Source organism: Miscanthus floridulus, chromosome 12, assembly GCF_019320115.1.
Source record: "Miscanthus floridulus cultivar M001 chromosome 12, ASM1932011v1, whole genome shotgun sequence".
NCBI lineage: Eukaryota > Viridiplantae > Streptophyta > Magnoliopsida > Poales > Poaceae > Miscanthus > Miscanthus floridulus.
Window position 1 is genome coordinate 36,428,498 of NC_089591.1, and position 18,121 is coordinate 36,446,618.

Genomic DNA, 18,121 nt, shown 5'->3' on the forward strand with positions numbered 1-18,121 from the left:
TATTATATGATCGCGTCCGGATATTTTTTGTTTGTCCGCTTGCAGATTTTTCTCCATGATTTCACCTATGCTACAAGTGGCTTGCAGCCCATTCTCACGCAAGCAATTAAGTGACTGGGGTACTCCTGGGACTTTGTGGAAGCGATGGGCCAGCGGATGATAGCTGGTATCCAGTATTGTGTGAGATTTAGACAGAACCAGGCCATCGATAATCCGTCACTAGGCTATATCTATGGGATACCATGTCTTCAGTGTTGTGAGACAATGGAGAGTGTTTTAGTGCGGGTCTTGCATTACATAGACAATGACCGTGGTTACACAATTTGAGACATACACTACTAACAGTGGAGACATGCTAGAGTTATGGCCGGTTTGTAAGGTTCATGTGTTAGTTAGGTTTATTCGTACTGTTATGTTTAATTAGGTTTATTCGAACAGTTATGTTTAATTTGGTTTATTTGTATGGATATTTTAATTATGTTTATTTGCAAGATAATTATGTTTTATTAGGTTTATTTGTATGGATATTATAATTATGTTTGTATGGATTGAAATTTATCTCGTGTACGATTGAAATGCATATGCAAATAAAAAAATCAAGGAAATAGAAACACAAGACATTATGACGGAGTAATAAACAGAAACAAAAAAACTTTTTAGTCCCGATTTGTACTACAAACCGGAGTTAACCCCTGTTTGTGTTACAAACTGGGACTAAAATCTCTTACCTGCTAACCACTGCTCCCACCTACCATGCCGCTTGATCACCCACTCATCCCACCTACCTCCCCGTTGCTCACGCTTATAAAACCAGCCACCGGGTGCCATTCATCTCTCAGGACGACATGCATGCAGTGTTCTATTGTGCCCATTTCCATCCTAATTCATTTGTTGTTGTTTGTCCAATTTTCTATCCACATATATGGCCACTTTATGGGAGAAAGCCCTCCACATACAAATTTGATTACGCGTAGTCAGCAATGATGCACACAAGAGGTACTAGAAGAATGTTTTTGAAGATGGAGCAATGCCGAAGCCTGGAGAAGCTGGGTGTGATGCCCGTGCAACATAATTGTTGCATGGGTTGTCTTCTACCTTGATGGATCCATCCTCTACAGTGTGCTCTGTATTGTCTGTGGATTGTCTCTCTATGCAAGGCATCAATGGGCTGTCCACAGGTTGATGGATCCATCCAAGCCGGGATGTCTGTCCTTTCATGGCATGAATGTACTGTCTTCTGGAGAGGCATGGGTTCATCGGAGCTCGCGCAACCGTCCCCTTCGGTATCCACCTCTGGTATCCTCTAGCACCTATTTGACCCTCTTGGTGCTAGAAGAATGTTTTTGAGACGGTTATTTTATAACATGTTGGTACATATTGATTGTAACATTGACCTATTGGGAGAAGGTCTTTGTTATCGTATATGTAATTTTATTGTTAGGTCTTTGTTATCATATATGTAATTTTTATGTACCCTAAATATTTATTCTATGGTTCTCTAAGATCTTTATTATTGTTTTCGCTATCGCATGTGTCTCATATATGAATTTTCTAAACGACCTTGGATGGAGAAATATCTAAAATAAAAATTGTAGATCTCGAAAAGTTATGCAACTTTGTAGTTGAAAACTCTTGCATTTGAAGTCGTTTTGTCAAGGAAAACTATGTTTGAATTTCTCAAATTTGAAATTTGAATTTTTAAAATGACCTCAAATGGAGAAATAACCAATACAAAAGTTGTAGATCTAAAAAAGTTATGCAACTTTTTAGTTAACAACTTATGCATTATGAATCATTTACTATTTCAAATTTCTATTTGAAATTAAATTTTTAAAGAAGTTTATTTCTCTTTTTAATCTCTGGCTAAAACTTGTAACTAGTCTTTCTCCGTCATACTAACTTCAAATTTTATGATTTTTCCTAAAATTTTCTAAAATCATGCTCTATCAATTTATTGTGTTCCTGTCGGCCTTTATTTTGGTCATCTTTTCACGTGAATTTGTTTTATCAATTCAAAATTTGATTCTAAAAAAATAGCAACTTCAAACAACATTTTGAAGCAGTAAATGAATTCAGCTAGGAAATTCATAAACATAAAAGTTGAATAACTTTTCGAGATCTACAACTTTCATTTTAGTCATTTCTTCATCCGACAAAGTGGTAGTAAACATTGTTCAAAATTTACATATCTCTCATTTGAAATCATCTTGTCAAGGAAAGCATCTCTCATATGTTACTATACGAGAGAGATGTAAATTTTGAATAATATTTACTATCACTTTGTCGGATGAAGAAATGACTAAAATGAAAGTTGTAGATCTTGAAAAGTTATACAACTTTGTAGTTGACAACTTTTTAATTTGAAAACATTTTGTCAAGAAAATTTATGTTTGAATTTCTTAAATTTAAAATTTAAATTTTCAAAATGTCTTTAAATGGAGAAATGACCAAAACAAAAGTTGTAGATCTCGAAAAGTTACGCAACTTTGTAGTTGACAACTTTTTCATTTGAAATCATCTTGTCAAAAAAAACTATGTTTGAATTTCTTAAATTTAAAATTTGAATTTTTAAAATGTAATTATAATTTATAGCATATGTTATTAAACATGTAATGAAACAAAAGCATTATAAATTGTATATGAAAGCATTTTTGTATTGCAATTTTTTGAGCTATATTTTTTTACTATGCAGTTTTCAATTTTTAGCCTATTTATGTTAAAGGAAATGTTAAACATTGTTGCATGGGCGAGAAACGAAACTGTCGGGTAGGCAGTAATTTCGCCGTGCGCCAAAAGAATGCTTCAGTACCAGGTTGGGCCATAAATCCGGAACTAAACGTCACAACCTTTAGTCTCGGGTTGGGCCACAAACCGGGACTTAATCTCGGTTTGTGGCCCAACCCGGGACTAAAGGTTGTAGGCCTACATATACTCGTCTCTACTCTTCTTCTTCCTCCTTTCAATCGCCGTCACCCAGAGAATAGGATCAATCTGCCACCCTGCCATTCTGCTGCTCGCCACCCACGCATTGCACTCGTCCAACCTCGCCCTCTTCTCCGGCTCGCGCGAAGGGCCCTCGTTCTTGTTTCCCCGGTGCATGCGGTGGTGCCCTCGTACTCGACCACCAGTGGCCAGCAGGCATCGACCTCTCGTCCTCGGCTCTGGCGCATGCTGCTCGTCCTCGTCCTCAACTTCGGTGCGCATGGCGGTTCCCTCGCCCTCGACTCGAACCGGCCGGCCTCCCTCTCATCCTCACGGTGCGCGCGCGGCAACGCCCTTGTCCTCGTTTCCAGCCATGCCAACCTCGATGTCATCCTTGTCTCCACGGCGCGCACGTGCGGTGCCCTCTTCCTTGTCTCTGGCCAACCTTGTCCTTGTCCTCCTTTCCGCCAGCGCCATCGTCTCGGGCCTCCACATCATCTCCGTCCTCGCCCTCGATCATCTCTGGCCTCGCCTCGCTGCTGCGCCGCCAAGTGTGCCAACCCCGTCTCATCATATCCCTTCCTACCGTGTGAAACCGAGCACTCACCCCTAATAACTTAAGCTAATTGGCTAGCTATTTGTATTCGATATGACTTGTATTTGCTTTAGTGATATATTTCGATACAAATTGATATAATATATAGGGAAATTATTTCCTACTCTCAGGAAGTAGTTACTCTCATGTGTATATCTCTAGATTTAGGGCATATATGGCCCGACGAAGTGTATATAGATGGAGTATATCATCAAACTAGATCATCTAGGGTACTATGTATGACAAGTATGTATGTATAATTAGAGTATATGGTTATACTTATTTTATATGCTACTGTCATAGTATTATATAATATTTTAAAAAATATGGGCTCTTTTGAAAAAAAATTTCACAAAGTAAGAGTATCTTAATATGAGTATATCAACATACTCAATAAATGAGTATGTACACATACGCAACATGATTTATTGATTATGGGAGTAACTACTCCTGGGAGTATATAAAATGCACCATATATATGCGAAAAGATACTGACTTTGGTGATATAAATTTTGATATATTAACTTTAGTGTGATATATTGTATATATATGATATGCATATTGCGGGTCCAGTTATATGAATTTTGATATATAGGGTTTACATGTTAATTTTGATATATAGACTTTAGTGCCTGATATTTTGTATATACATTTATATGAATATATGAATTTTGGTGTATGAATTCATATATTGACTCTAATGATATGAATTTTTATATATTAACTTTAGTAAGAAGAGATGGCTGGATGTCTCCCTAAGCTGATTGTCCTGAGTTGGGGCTATTATATTACTTGGGGATTCGAACTAAGGTTGCTGGCTGTACCATTCAATCATCCTAGCATAGTAAGCAATGATATATGTTTTAATACATTAATATGTTTTAAATACGCTTGTACACAATATATTTTTCTGATATGTATATATATGTGTTTCTTAAATGTACCATAGGTAATTGACCCAATCATTTGGCTTGAAGAGTCATTTTCATATTTCGGGGTTAAGGGAGTGGATGTTGAGAGCTTTGATGTAGATAATGGTCGATTGGTCCAATGTCGAATTGGCTTTTCCATTGCCGCTAGGAGGGGGTACAGTTGTTGTATAAATCTCAGATATGGGAGTAAAGGCACCTGAGAAGTCTATTACACAAAAATATGCTATCATTGCATGTTTGAATAAACTTGTGAATATTGGGTACACCCTGCCTACACTATCCTCCTTGATGATACAAGCAATAGATGCAGGTATGTATCATGATGTTGCGGGCTTCTGTGCAAGGATTACTCGAACCAACCGAAATGATGTGGTAAAGTCGAAGTAAAACTCATAGCTTATTTCTTGATTTGTTTTTATTGAAAAGCTTTGTTCTCATATCCATTTTTTCTGCCAACACTTACAGGTTGAGGATTATGACTTACCCTATGCAGGTTGTAGCTTTGAAGCCATTCTAAACCAGATAATGTATGCATTGGGTTTTGATTGGAAATATGCCAATGAATGGCCAACACTCACTGTGGAAGGATTTCAGAAAAAACTGGTTATGACTAAGAGGGGATCATCTGACCCACCGACTTCTCGACCACCGCTATCCGTTGTTAGTAGACCCTATGCTCATACTTTTAAAGCAAGGGAGAGTGCACTACTTAATGCGTTGCTCTATGTCAATGATATTTGTGGATACAAAATCGGTGACCTACACTTCACCGAGTACATAATACGACGTAGTCCAACTTGGCGGTGATCTACTTGCGCTTGTATGAACTTTGGTGTGTAAATTGAACATCTAGCTAGCTAGTTTGTATTGACTTGGTTTAAATTATTATATGTATGAACTTGATGAATGGGGATGATCATTGTAATATATATATAAGCTCTTATTCCATTAGTTTCATTCTTATTTATGGACGACGTACAATAGTATAGCATATAACATATAATGCATGTACAAAAACTATTTGAAATGAAAACAAATTGAATGCAAAGAAACCGTAAAAGAAAAAAAAAAGAAAAGAAAAAAGTGATATTTAGTCCCGTTGGTTATACCAACCAGGACTAGAGGTGCCCGCCCTCAGGCATCGGCCTAGACCGGGACTAAATGGCTTCATTCAATCCCGGTTGTGAGGCCCGGGACTAAAGAACGGACCTTTAGTCCCGGATTGGCAATCCCGGTTGGGAAACTGGGACTAGAGGGGGTTTCCCAACCGGGACTGCAACCCAGTCCTGCACTAGTGCTATATCTCTTATAAACTCAATCTGCACTACAAATTCTATCTTAACATGCAATTGTTGACACCAAGGATGGCACATAGAGTAAACCGCAAGTGCACAGCTGTCAAGATAGCTTTTACTCGGGAGTATTCCAATGCATCGATTTTCATAGGAAACATGAAGTGCGCTAAACAAAGAACTAAGTTCGTCCTGGAATGACACAAGGGTATATGATAGATTGGGTAGAGAGGACTGCTACAATTATGAAACTAGTTAGGTAAGATATAGATACAAAGGTTGTTCACTTCGGGTCACTAAGCCGCTTAACAACAGAAAAGGGTGATATGTATGTCCCTAGATCAAGTAAATATGTATCCATCCCATGAGCCATAACTATATTTTCGATGATACAGTGATCATGAAAATGTTTTCTTAACAAATTACATACACCATGGCAATAAATTATGTAAGTGGATGCTTTTGATAAATTTTTTTTCTGTGTACACACTAGAACTTTGTTTGGCATGTGAGCTGAAGAAGCCAGTAGCCACTATGTCTTCAGACGCTACGTTTGAACTGGCAAAGAGCACCCACGCGTGCAACGTGGGTCTATAAACATTTGATCATGAGACCTGATTGGTTAATGGAAGATGCGAGGTGCAACTATCCGCGCACGACTTTTTATTTCAAAACAAGTACGGAGTAGTAAGTAAAGTTTGAGACTTTGAGTACAACTCATAATTGAGTGGCCAAAATAGTCAGGAAGCTCATAAATGTATGATTGTACTTGCTGTATGTAAACTAGCTGTACATCAAGTGTTTCTCTTTAACAATTATCTTAAATAAACTATAAAGCTCCTTTAATTTTTGAGATGATACAAGCAATGGAAAAGAATGGAAGTAGTATATCATAAAAAAAGATGTATCCTACTGGTTCTAATTAAAAATAATTTAGCTATCAATTCAGCAGACTCTAATTATCTACTAACATTCATTTGATAATAAAACCTCTAAATGGATAGATGTATCTCTTTCATTCGGAAAAAAAAAACTTAAAACAACTCCTTAAAACTACATTTAAATTACCCACAATCATTTCGAGAGATAAGCTAAAGCAGTCACGTAAATTTTACATCTAAATTACTCGTCATTGTGATTATGAGGTAATATAAAATTACAGCTGATTCTGCATTTAAATTATCCATATTTATGTCCCTAGATGAAGTGAACATGTATACATTTTTGCACGGTCTAGTAATCATAAAAATGTTTCATTAACAAATTACATACACTGTGACAATATATTATGTAAGTGGTTGCTTTCGATAAATTCTATGTATGGCCTAGAAATTTGTTCGGCATGTCAATTTGATGTGTTTTGAACAAGGTAGTATTTTGCGTTGAGGGAGAGAACAACGCACTGTTGTCCATTTTTTTTCAATTACACAGTACAACGCAAACACTTATAACGCGCACACACTGACTCATACGAACGAGTCAAAAGTAAACATTACCCCATGAGCATATTTGAAGACCGGGTCTGCAAATTCTCGAGATTAACGAAATCACCACAAGTGCCTCACTGTTGACGAGAACGTCACCTACCATTTAAAACGTAACACTATTAAATCTTGGAAAATTCGCTCTCACAATGCAAGGAGTCGAACCCAGAGCCTGAGATGCTACTGAGGCTCTGCTCCTCCACGTGCTTCGTTCGATGGGATCTCCGCACGTCGCCGTGGTGTGCTTCCCCTTCAGCTCCGACGCCACGAAGCTCTTGATTGTCGCGCGCGCCCTTGCCAACGCCGCCCCCTTCGTGGCAGTCTCATTCCCGTCAACCGCTGCCTCCCTCGCGCAGCTATGCGGCGCCGTACCCGGGAACCTGCGCTTCGTGGAGGTTCCGACGGGAGGAGGGGACAACCATAAGTTGCCGGCATGGCGCCGGATGGAGTTGTTCGTGGAGGCCGCAGAGGCCCTAGGGCTCAAGCAGGCGCTAGATGCGTCGCAGTTATACTTTGCGCCTTACAGTATGTCAGTACTCAGGTATTAGACTGTCTCCAATAAGGAACCCATATGAGCACCCAAACCTAAAATGGGTAGCAAGATATCCAAAATCAGCCTCCAACAGAGTACCTATACGGGAGACCTATTTTGGGTTGCCTGAGAGGCACAACCCAAATATGGTCATCCTCTCTTCTGGAAACCGATTTGCAGAAATGATTCTCTTTTGGGTCTTATTGTTGGAGAAGATGCCGAATAGGTATTGAACCTTTTGCCTATAGCGCTATCCAAAGGACGAATGAGTCTTATATTTTAGGTGTTGTTGTTGGAGATAGCCTTAGGCTTGTAAAATAAGATGCACACTACAAGGCATGGCAGCCTTGCATGATCTTGGTGCATATGCAGAGAAATCTTTATTTAATATATATTCTTGAGAATGTGTCACAAACACAAAGTACACCAATGTATTGAGATCACGCGAAGGAGAGACCTGATCCATGGAGCCTCTCTTCCATGGCTGTGTCTAGACGACGTGCCATCTCTGGTGTCATGTGATTTGCCCAGTCTCCCGCCTCCCCTCTCCTGAAGTAGGAGTTGTTGACGAAGGCACCTTCACGGACGCCTTGCAGGGAGAGGAGGATGATCCTGAGCCAATCCGGTTCACCTCTAGATCTTTCAGCTTCTCGACGCTTCACAACCTCACCACGTCCCTGGCGACCCCTGCTTCCACCTCTGCCAGCGAGAACGGCCGTCCAAGAAACCGCACCAGCTTCATGACGTTGCTGACTGGGTCGCGCAGCATTTCTTCGTATCTCAAGAACAGCACCGTCTCTGGGCTTGCCTTGCTAGCACAGGATCAACAATCACAAGCAATATCACACGGTGGCTAAGCCTAAAGATCAAGATTTGCGCAAGAACACGATGAACTGACGACAAACACCCTCGGCAACCGCCAGGGAGACAGTGCCCTTTTTTACTCTGGATAACAAGGAGTACAGACACGATTACAAAGGTTCTGAGGCGCTAACACACACCTCTTACATCCGACTACTTATAACAGTAGCTTACACACGCTCTTACTGAATGAAAAATGACTAGATACAAGATACAAGTTGGATAAAATGCAACTGCTGCTCTCAGCGCACGATGTGGGTGCGGTCACCCGGCTCCAGCCTTGTCAACTGTTCCCGCCAACACTTGAATTCAAACTTGCTGCTGCTCCCGCTTCACCAGCTTCACTGCAGCTCCAGCTTCATCAGTGAACATCAAGATTACTCCAACAATCTCCCCCTTATGCTTGATGCTCACTGAGCTCTCGAACACCCAACAGATGCCTCATGACACCAAGCTTCACTGCCGGCAAAGGCTTTGTCAGTGCATCTGCTTTCTTTTCAGTGGTACAAACTCTCTTCACCAGAATTTGCCCACGCTCAACACATTCTCTGATGAAATGATACTTAATATCAATGTGGTTGCTACGGCCATGAAACACAGGGTTGTTCATCAAAGCAATGGCTGAGTTGTTGTCCACAAACAGTGTCACTATCCTTGGCTGTGTTGCAATTAGCTCACTCAACAATGTCCTGAGCCACAATGCCTGTTTGGCTGCCTCTATTGCTGCCATAAATTCTGCTTTACAGGATGACAATGCCACTGTTTTCTCCTTGTGAGAGCTCCAGGACACTAGCCCTTCATTAAGATAGAATGCCATTCCACCAGTGCTCCTTCTTCCAACAAGATCTCCACCAACATCACTGTCAGTGTAACCCACCAACAGTTCTTCTTCTCTCCCTTGAGTATACACCAAACTAAATCTCAGTGTTCCCTTCAAGTATCTCATGATCTGCTTGACAGCCTTCATGTGCATCATTGTTGGTTTCTCCATAAACCTGCTTGCCATGCCAATAGAGAAAGAGAGATCAGGTCTTGTGTGTAGCAAGTACCTGAGACACCCAATGATCCTCCTGCATGCAGTAGCATCAACTCTCTCCCCTGTTTGTCTGCATCAAGTTTAGCACCTGGGTCCATTGGGAATTTTGTGGGATTACAATCCATCATCCCAAATTGAGACAATACTTTCTTGGCATAACTAGTTTGCTTGATTGTGATGCAATCTTCTTGCTGCTCTACTTCAATCCCAAGATAGAATGATAATAATCCCAAGTCACTCATCTCAAACTGTGAAGTCATTTGCTTCTTTAAGTTTGCCACTTCTGAGATATCCTCTCCTGTCACAATCAAGTCATCCACATACACCCCAAGTATCACTGCATTTTCCCAACACCTCTTTTATACACAGCTGGTTCACTTGCACACTTGCTGAACCCCAACATCTTCAGAGTCTTGTCAAGCTTCATATTCCAGGCTCTTGGTGCCTGTCTCAAACCATATAGGGCTTTACTTAGCTTCAGAACCATTTGTTCTTTTCCCTTCTCAACATAGCCTTCTGGTTGTGCTACATACACCTCCTCTTCCAATTCACCATTAAGAACAGCAGATTTGACATCAAGGTGATGTACTTGCTAGCCTCTATTTGCAGCTAGGGCCAAAATCAATCTGATTGTATCTAGCCTAGCAACATGTGCAAACACTTCTTCAAAGTCAACACCTTGCTTCTGCACATAGCCCTTAGCAACCAACCTGGCCTTATGTTTCACCACCTCTCCATCAGAATTCCTCTTGAGCTTGTAAACCCATTTGAGCCCAATTGGCTTCTATCCAGGTGGTAACACAGCAAGCTCCCAAGTCCCATTCTTGCAGATTGACTGGATCTCACTATCCATGGCCTCAACCCATTCTGGATTAGTCACTACATATCTGAAACAAGAGGGCTCCTCCATGACTGCTAGTAAAGCTTCTATTTCAGTGTCAGAATTTAACTCAATCTCATTAGAATTTTGATAGACCTCATTGAGACTCCTGAATCTCTATGGAGTTTCATCAAAGTTATCACTATCATAAACATCCATCATATCATGATTCCACCCTGAGCTCTGACCTAAATACTGTGGTGCTGCAGACTACACTGTTGTTGCCGGACTGTGAACAGTAACTGAATGCCTCCCAGCTCCTGCTGATTCAGTACCTCCCCCTGCAACTAAATGTTGTCCACCACTGTCTGCTCCTCCTAAATCACCTGACTGATGATCATCCTAAGCATTTCCATCATCAACAACTGTTGAAATGATTTGAGGAAAGAATTGACCATTCTCTAGTTCCACTGAAAAATCTTCAGTTTCTGCAACATCCTAGCTCCATATCACTGCTTCCTCAAATACAACATCTCTACTAACCACAATTTTGTTGTTTTGAGGGTTGTACATCCTGTGAGCTTTACTGCCATCTTCTATGACCAAGTAAACCATTGGCACACTTCTATCATCAAGCTTTTTCAAATGTGACACTCCTGGTCTAACATGGCCCTTGCACCCAAAAATCCTCAAGTGACCAAGATGTGGCCTCCTGCCATTCCATGCCTCATATGGAGTTCTGTCACCAATTGCCTTGGTTGGTAACCTATTCAGTAGATACACTGAATGTCTGACTGCTTCTGCCCAAAACCTTCTAGGGATCTTCATACTTTTCAACAAAGCTCATGCCATTTCCATAACTGTCTTGTTCTTCCTCTCCACAACTCCATTCTATTGTGGTGAGTATGGAGCTGTGAACTGTCTCTTGATTCCAGCTTCATCACACACTCCGTGAAACACACCAGCTAAGAACTCACCTCCTCTATTTGACCTGAGTACCTTGATCTAGTGCCCGAACCTATTCTCTGCCTGAGCTTTGAATTTGACAAAGGCATCTATTGCTTGATCCTTGGAATTCAACATAAACACAGTGCTCCACCTTGTGCAATCATCTATCAACAACATAAAATATTTGTCGCCACCTACTGTGGCTGGTGTGATAGGCCCACACATGTCTACATGCACCAACTCTAGAGGCTCATCTGCTCTCCAATGTGTTGAGTGTGGAAAAGGTACTCTAGTCTGCTTTACAGCCAAGCAAGACTGACACACTTGATCAGGTTTCTGAACTAATGGTACACCACCTTGTTAGCCCACAAGATCACTGGCTCAGGTGAGTCGACCACTCACCAGTCTTGCCGACCACGGCCGAGCATGACAGATGTTGTTCGATCACACACTATGGTCAGAGGTAGAAGAAGGAAGGGAGAACAGAGTACACACACAGTACAAGCACCAGCGTTGGCTAGAGCTCTGTAGAGGAGATGGCAAATCTGAACTCTTTGTTGAGTTGTAGTGGCAAACTATATACACAACTCTACTCATCTAGTCCTAGTATAGTTGTCCTGCTGCAACAGTGACTAGATAACACAGCAGGGCTGACTCTAGCGTCTGCTCCTGCTGTAGCTACAGTGAGATAGGTGAGCCATTCAGCGTCTGCCCCTGCAGCAGCTACAGTACCATAGTAGGGAGCCTTTTTGGAGTCGCCTTCCCTTGCTGTGTGTTCACACAAGAAAACAATAGATTATCTAACAATTCTTTCCCTAATCCTACTGCTATCCTTATACCCCCTCCATGCCGATCATCTCCTTTAGCTCCGTGAGTCAAAGACGTTCGAGTGGCTTGGTGAGGACGTCCGTGAGTTGCCAACCAGTTTCGACGAACTCGATGACGATCTACCCTTCATCGACATAGTCCCTGAGGAAGTGGAACTTCACGTCGATGTGCTTGCTCTGGTCGTGGAGAACTGGATTCTTCACGAGTGCGATGGCGGGCTGGTTGTCCACCGTCAGTACTGGTGGGTGAGCTTCCGCACCGGTTAGCTCGCCCAGCAGCCGGCGTAGCCACACAACTTGGCACGCTGCTATGGCCGCCGCTCATACTCTGCCTCGCACGTAGACAATGCCACCACCTTCTATTTCAGTGACAACCATGAAATTGGAGCCGACCCGAGGAAGACGAGCATGCCAGAGGTGTTCCATCGTTCGTCGATGTCCCCCACCATGTCTGCATCGCTGAACACAGTGAGTTGCAGCCTACTCCCGCCGGTCTTGGGGAAGATGATCCCCTAATCCACCATCCCCTTGACATAGCGCAGTAGCTGCTTCACCGCAGCCCAGTGATCCTCTCTGGGATCCTACATGAAGCGATTGACGTAGCCCACGACGAACGTAATGTACGGCCTCATGTGGACTAGGTAGCATAGACCGCCGACGATGCTCTAGTAGAGTGTTGCATCCACCTTCGCCGCGGTGCTGGCCTTCGTCAGCTTCAACCGCTCCTCCATCGGAGTCATGCATGGCTTGCACTCAGCCATGCCACTCTGCTCCAACAGCTTCGAGGCATACACGCTCTGACTGAGCGTGAGTTCCTCCTTCCCCTATCTCACCTCGATACCGAGGTAGTAGGAGAGTGCCCTGAGACCGCTCTTTCAAAAATGAGCCGCCATCTCGCGCTTAAAGCTACCGATGTCCTCCGTACGTGTGCCGGTGATGATCAAGTCGTCTACATACATGCCGACGGTGAGCTCCTCCTTCCCCGTCACCACATGTAGAGCGCGTGCTCGGTTGCACACCGCTGGAACCCAAGCTCGCCCAGTATGGCATCAAGCTTGGTGTTCCATTCTTGTGGGGCCTGTCATAGCCCGTAGAGCGCCTTGTGCAGTCGGAGCACCCTGTGCTCCACTCCCTTGATGGCGAAACCTAGAGATTGCCTGATGAAGAACATCTCCGCCAGCTCATCGTTGAGGAAGGCTGATTTAATGTTCAAGTGATGGACGTGCCAATCCTTTGCTACTGTCAAGGCTAGTAGCAAACGAACAGACTCCATGCGCGCTACTGGCGCAAAGACTTCCTCGAAGTCATTGCCCTCGCGCTGAACAAAGCCTCGAGCAATGAGGCGCGCCTTGTGCTTGACAATGGCACCGAGCTTATTCCGCTTGACCTTGTACACCCACTTCAGGCTGATCAAACGGCATCCTGGAGGTGGATCGACAAGCTCCCATGTCTCATTTTCCTCGATCGCCTTCATCTCCTCCAGCATCGCCCATCGCCAATTTCCATCACGCTCCGCCAGTGCGAACGTGGGTGGTTCCTCTACACTGATGAGTAGCAGCTCTTGGTCATTAAGCAGCTGACCAGCCAGGCCTAAGGGCCCTGTGCCACCGATGATGTCATCCAGCCTATGGAACCGCACCTCCTCACCTCGTGGAAGGCATCCACGAACTCAGTGATGTCACTTGGAGGTGAGGTGAACTCAATCGGCATCAATGGAGTTCCCTGTTCTGCCGGAGTGCTCGGCACAGCACCTGTAGTGCTCGACACCCTAGTTGTAGTGCTCGACACTACTCCTGGATAGCTTGTCATAACTCCTACAGTGCTCGGCACCACTGTAGAAGTGCTGAGCCTCATTCTTGGAGTTGTTAGCACTACTGCAAGACCTCTTGGCTCTGTTATGGGAGTGCTTGGCACCCATCCTGGTGTGGTCGCCACCACTGCAGAACCTCTTGACACCACTCCTGGCATGCTCGGCATCCCTCCCAAAGTGCTCAACACTGCCCTAGGAGTGCTCAGCTCTATTGCTGGAGTGCTCGGCACCCCTCCTGGAATTCTCGACACCTCTTCCCCAGCGTCTCCACCACCATGGATGACCAAGTGCTCGACGACAAAGGTGCTGGTGAAGCCGCCAGCTTCCCGCATGCTCGGACTATTCCAATCCCAAGCTGCCTTCTCATCAAACATGACGTCGCACGAGACAAGTACCTTGTCTCGATGTTGGTCATAGAGCCAGTACACCTTGGTACCCTCCATGTAGCCCAAGAACACCATCGGTGTGCTCCTATCCTCTAGCTTGGTGAGGATCGGCTTCGTCTTCCTGACATGGCTGATGCAGCCAAATGTCTAGAGGAAGGACACACTCGGCTTTCGCCCATACCAAGCTTTGAACGGCGTCTTGCCTATCAGGGCCTTGGTCGAAGCGTAGTTGAGGATGAACACCGCCGTGGTCATCGCCTCACCCCAGAACCTTGTCGGTATGCCTTTGGCCTTCATCATAGATCGAGCCATGCCGACCACCGTCTAGTTCCACCTCTCCACCACGCCTAAGCCTGGATAACGAGCTGGCTCGGCTCGTTTGGGCTCGGCTCGTTCTAGCTCGTTAAGATAATGAGCTAGCTTGGCTCGGCTTGTTATCCTAACGAGCCAGAAAGCCAGCTCGGCTCAGCTCGTTAAGAGCTCGAGCTGGCTCGTTAAGCTCGTGAGCCAGGTATAAAAAATACACAAAATATAATATTTGCATTTATCTAAAATTTAAGAATAATAATAATACACAAGAAATGCATCTAGACCAGTTACCAGTCAATTTATAGGGTCTAGACCAGTTACCAGTCAATTGTAAAGTGCAAGACATGAAGTAATACAAAAACTAATACAAGTTTTGATACTTTTTTTCCTGGAAGCTTGGCTCGTTTAGCTCGCGAGCGGCTCACGAGCTGGCTCGAGTTGGCTCGTTATAGCTAACGAGCTAAAATCTTGGCTCGGCTCGGCTCGTTATCATAACGAGCCGAGCCGAGCCGAGTCGAGCCAGCCACGAGCCGAGCGAGTTAACAAGCTTTGAGTTTTTTGTCCAGCCTTAACCACGCCATTCTATTGTGGCGAGTATGGAACGGTGTGGTGGCGCACCACACCCTGATCCACGTAGTATGCAACGAACTCTACCGAAGTGAATTCGCTACCGCAATCAGTCCTCAGCATGTGGAGCTTCTTGCCGCTCTCGGCCTCCACGCGCATCTTGAACTTCTTGATCGCCGCTGCCGCTTCGTCCTTGCTCGTCAGTAGTTGTAGCCACATGTAGCGACTACAATTATCCACGAGTAAGAGGAAGTACCGCCAACCACCATTTGTGGCTGGCATGATCGGCCCATAGAGGTCACCGTGGATGAGCTCGAGAGCGTCCTCCACGCGATACTTGGCTACCTTTGGGAACGATAGCCTCCTCTGCTTTCTGACCAGGCAGCTGTCACACAGCTCACCTTTGTGCTTGATGTGGGGTAGCCCTCGAACCATCTTCTCTAGCCGACCAAGCGCGTTGAAGCTGAGATGTCTGAACCAGGCATGCCACAGCCACGGTTTCTTGGTGTGCCTTGCCGCCAGGCACACCAGCTACTCTACCTTTAGGTCGAGAAGGTACAACCAGTTCAGGGACCTCTTCACCTTGGCGAGAAGTCGCTGCTCCCGGTCCCTGATCCTAAGAACTCTGTCCTTGATCAGTACCTCGCTACCACGCTCATCCAGCTGACCAATGCTGATGATGATTGAACGCAGCTGCGGGATGTAATATACATCTGTTAGCGTGCGGTGCTCCCTGTTCTAGCACCTAAAGATGATGGTGACGCGCCCTCAGATAGCCACCCTTGAGCCGTCACCAAACTTCACCGTACCGGTAACATCGTCGTCGAGCTTGGAGAAGGCTACCTTGGAGCCCATCATGTGGTTGCTGGTGCCAGAGTCCAGGTACCACCGCTGCTCTTGCTCGCCGCCCACACGATCGAGGTGGACTTGGGTGCATGGTTCATCAAGGTTGACAGCCTTCAGGGCCTACCCAGGTCCTTCCACCGTAGTCACCTCTTCCTTCTCCTCGGCCTCGACGTCATGCAGTGCACAGAACATCGCCATCAAGATAGTGACCTCATCATCATCATCAACTTGCGCTAGATGAGCCTTAGCCTTCTTCTCCTGCTTGTGATTTGGGCACTCCCATGCCCAATGGTCTGTCTTCCCACAGCACTAACAGACGTTGGGGTCGACCTGCTTCTTCTGCTCCAAAGAAGCCTTGCCATGGTGCTTGCCATTGCCACCGCAGCTGGAGGAGGCTACCTCAGAGTTCCTCCGAGCAGCCCACTCCTCCTCTATCAGCAGCAGTTTGCCGCTATCCTTCATTGTTGTCGCCTGTTCCAGACACTCATCCACCGCCTGTAGATGGCCTGTCACATCCTCGATGGTGAAGGTGGACAAGTCCAGCATCGTCTCTATGGAGAGAGCAATCTGGATGTACTTTGTCGGCACGGAGTGGAGATACATGAAGACCGCCTCCTCTTCATCGATGGTGACACCATGGCTCTTTAGCTTGCTGATGAGCATCTGCAGGCGGAGGGAGAAGTCCTCCACCGTTTCACCATCCTTGAACTTGAGGTTGGCGTACTCCTGCTTTAGAAGCTGGGCCATCGCCTTCTTTGCGCGATCAGAACCGACGCGCATCGCTGCAATAGCCTCCCATGCCTCCTTAGCAGAGCTCTTCGCCTCCAATGGCTCCCTATACTCCGCCGGTACAGCAGTGAGGATAGCCTCCAATACTGATATGTCATCTTCCTCATTATCGGTGCCCTTGTCAATAGAATTCCAGAGCCGTCGGGCTCTGTGCTTGACCTTCATGGTCACTGACCACTCTCCATAGTTGGTGCCAGTCAGTGTCGACCAACTGGTGCCGCTGACCTCCCGTACCGTGCAAACAACGACCTCCTATCATGGTTGGGCAGCCACAGCAGTGCCACTGCTGTCGCCCATCTCTGAACCGTCCATCGTCGCTAGCGGTTCATCCGACGATGGCGCTTGTATGACTCTGATACCACTTGTTAGCCCACAAAATCATTGGCTCAGGTGAGTTGACCACTCACCAGTCTTACCGAGCACGACCGAGCATGACAGATGTTGTCCGACCACACACTATGGTCAGAGGTAGAAGAAGGAAGGGAGAACAAAGCACACACACAGTACAAGCACTAGCGTTGGCCAGAGCTCTGTAGAGGAGATGGCAAATCTGAACTCTCTTTGTTGAGTTGCAGTGGCAAACTATATATACAATTCTACTCATCTAGTTCTAGTACAGTTGCCTTGCTGCAACAGTGACAGATAATACAACAGGGCTGACTCTAGCGCTTGCTCCTACTGTAGCTACAGTGAGCAGGTGAGCCATTCAGCGCCTGCCTCTGCAGCGGCTACAGTACCACAGCAAGGAGCCTTTTCGGCGCCGCCTTCCCTTGCTGTGTGTTCACACAAGGAAGCAGTACATTATCTAACACACCTACCATATCCTTGTCAACTAGTTTTCTCAGAGCTTGAAAATTCACATGACCCAACCTGCCATGCCAAAGCCATCCCTGATCCCCCAAACTTGCCAACAAACAAGTAGGATCAATAGTATTTAACTCTATCTTGTAAAGTTTGTTTGTTGTTCTTTGCACACACACATGATCAATCTAGGTGGGTACTTCTCTAGAACTGTGATTTCATCATCATCCATCACCACTTGATGTCCAATCTCAGTCAATTGACCAGGACTAATGAGATTAGCTCTAAGTTTTGGTATGAAATAAACATCTCTAAGTACCCACTGATCTATAGTTCTCCCCTGAAACACAATGGTCCCTTTTCC

General features: G+C 44.9%; 1 protein-coding gene across 1 annotated transcript; it reads right to left on the minus strand.

The window, feature by feature from the left end:
• Positions 1–9,015: 9,015 nt before the first annotated feature.
• Positions 9,016–9,624, minus strand: LOC136495702 (secreted RxLR effector protein 161-like). The gene has a single exon (XM_066491561.1). The coding sequence runs from the start codon at positions 9,622–9,624 to the stop codon at positions 9,016–9,018; it is 609 nt and encodes a 202-aa protein (XP_066347658.1).
• Between the last annotated feature and the right edge of the window lie 8,497 nt (positions 9,625–18,121).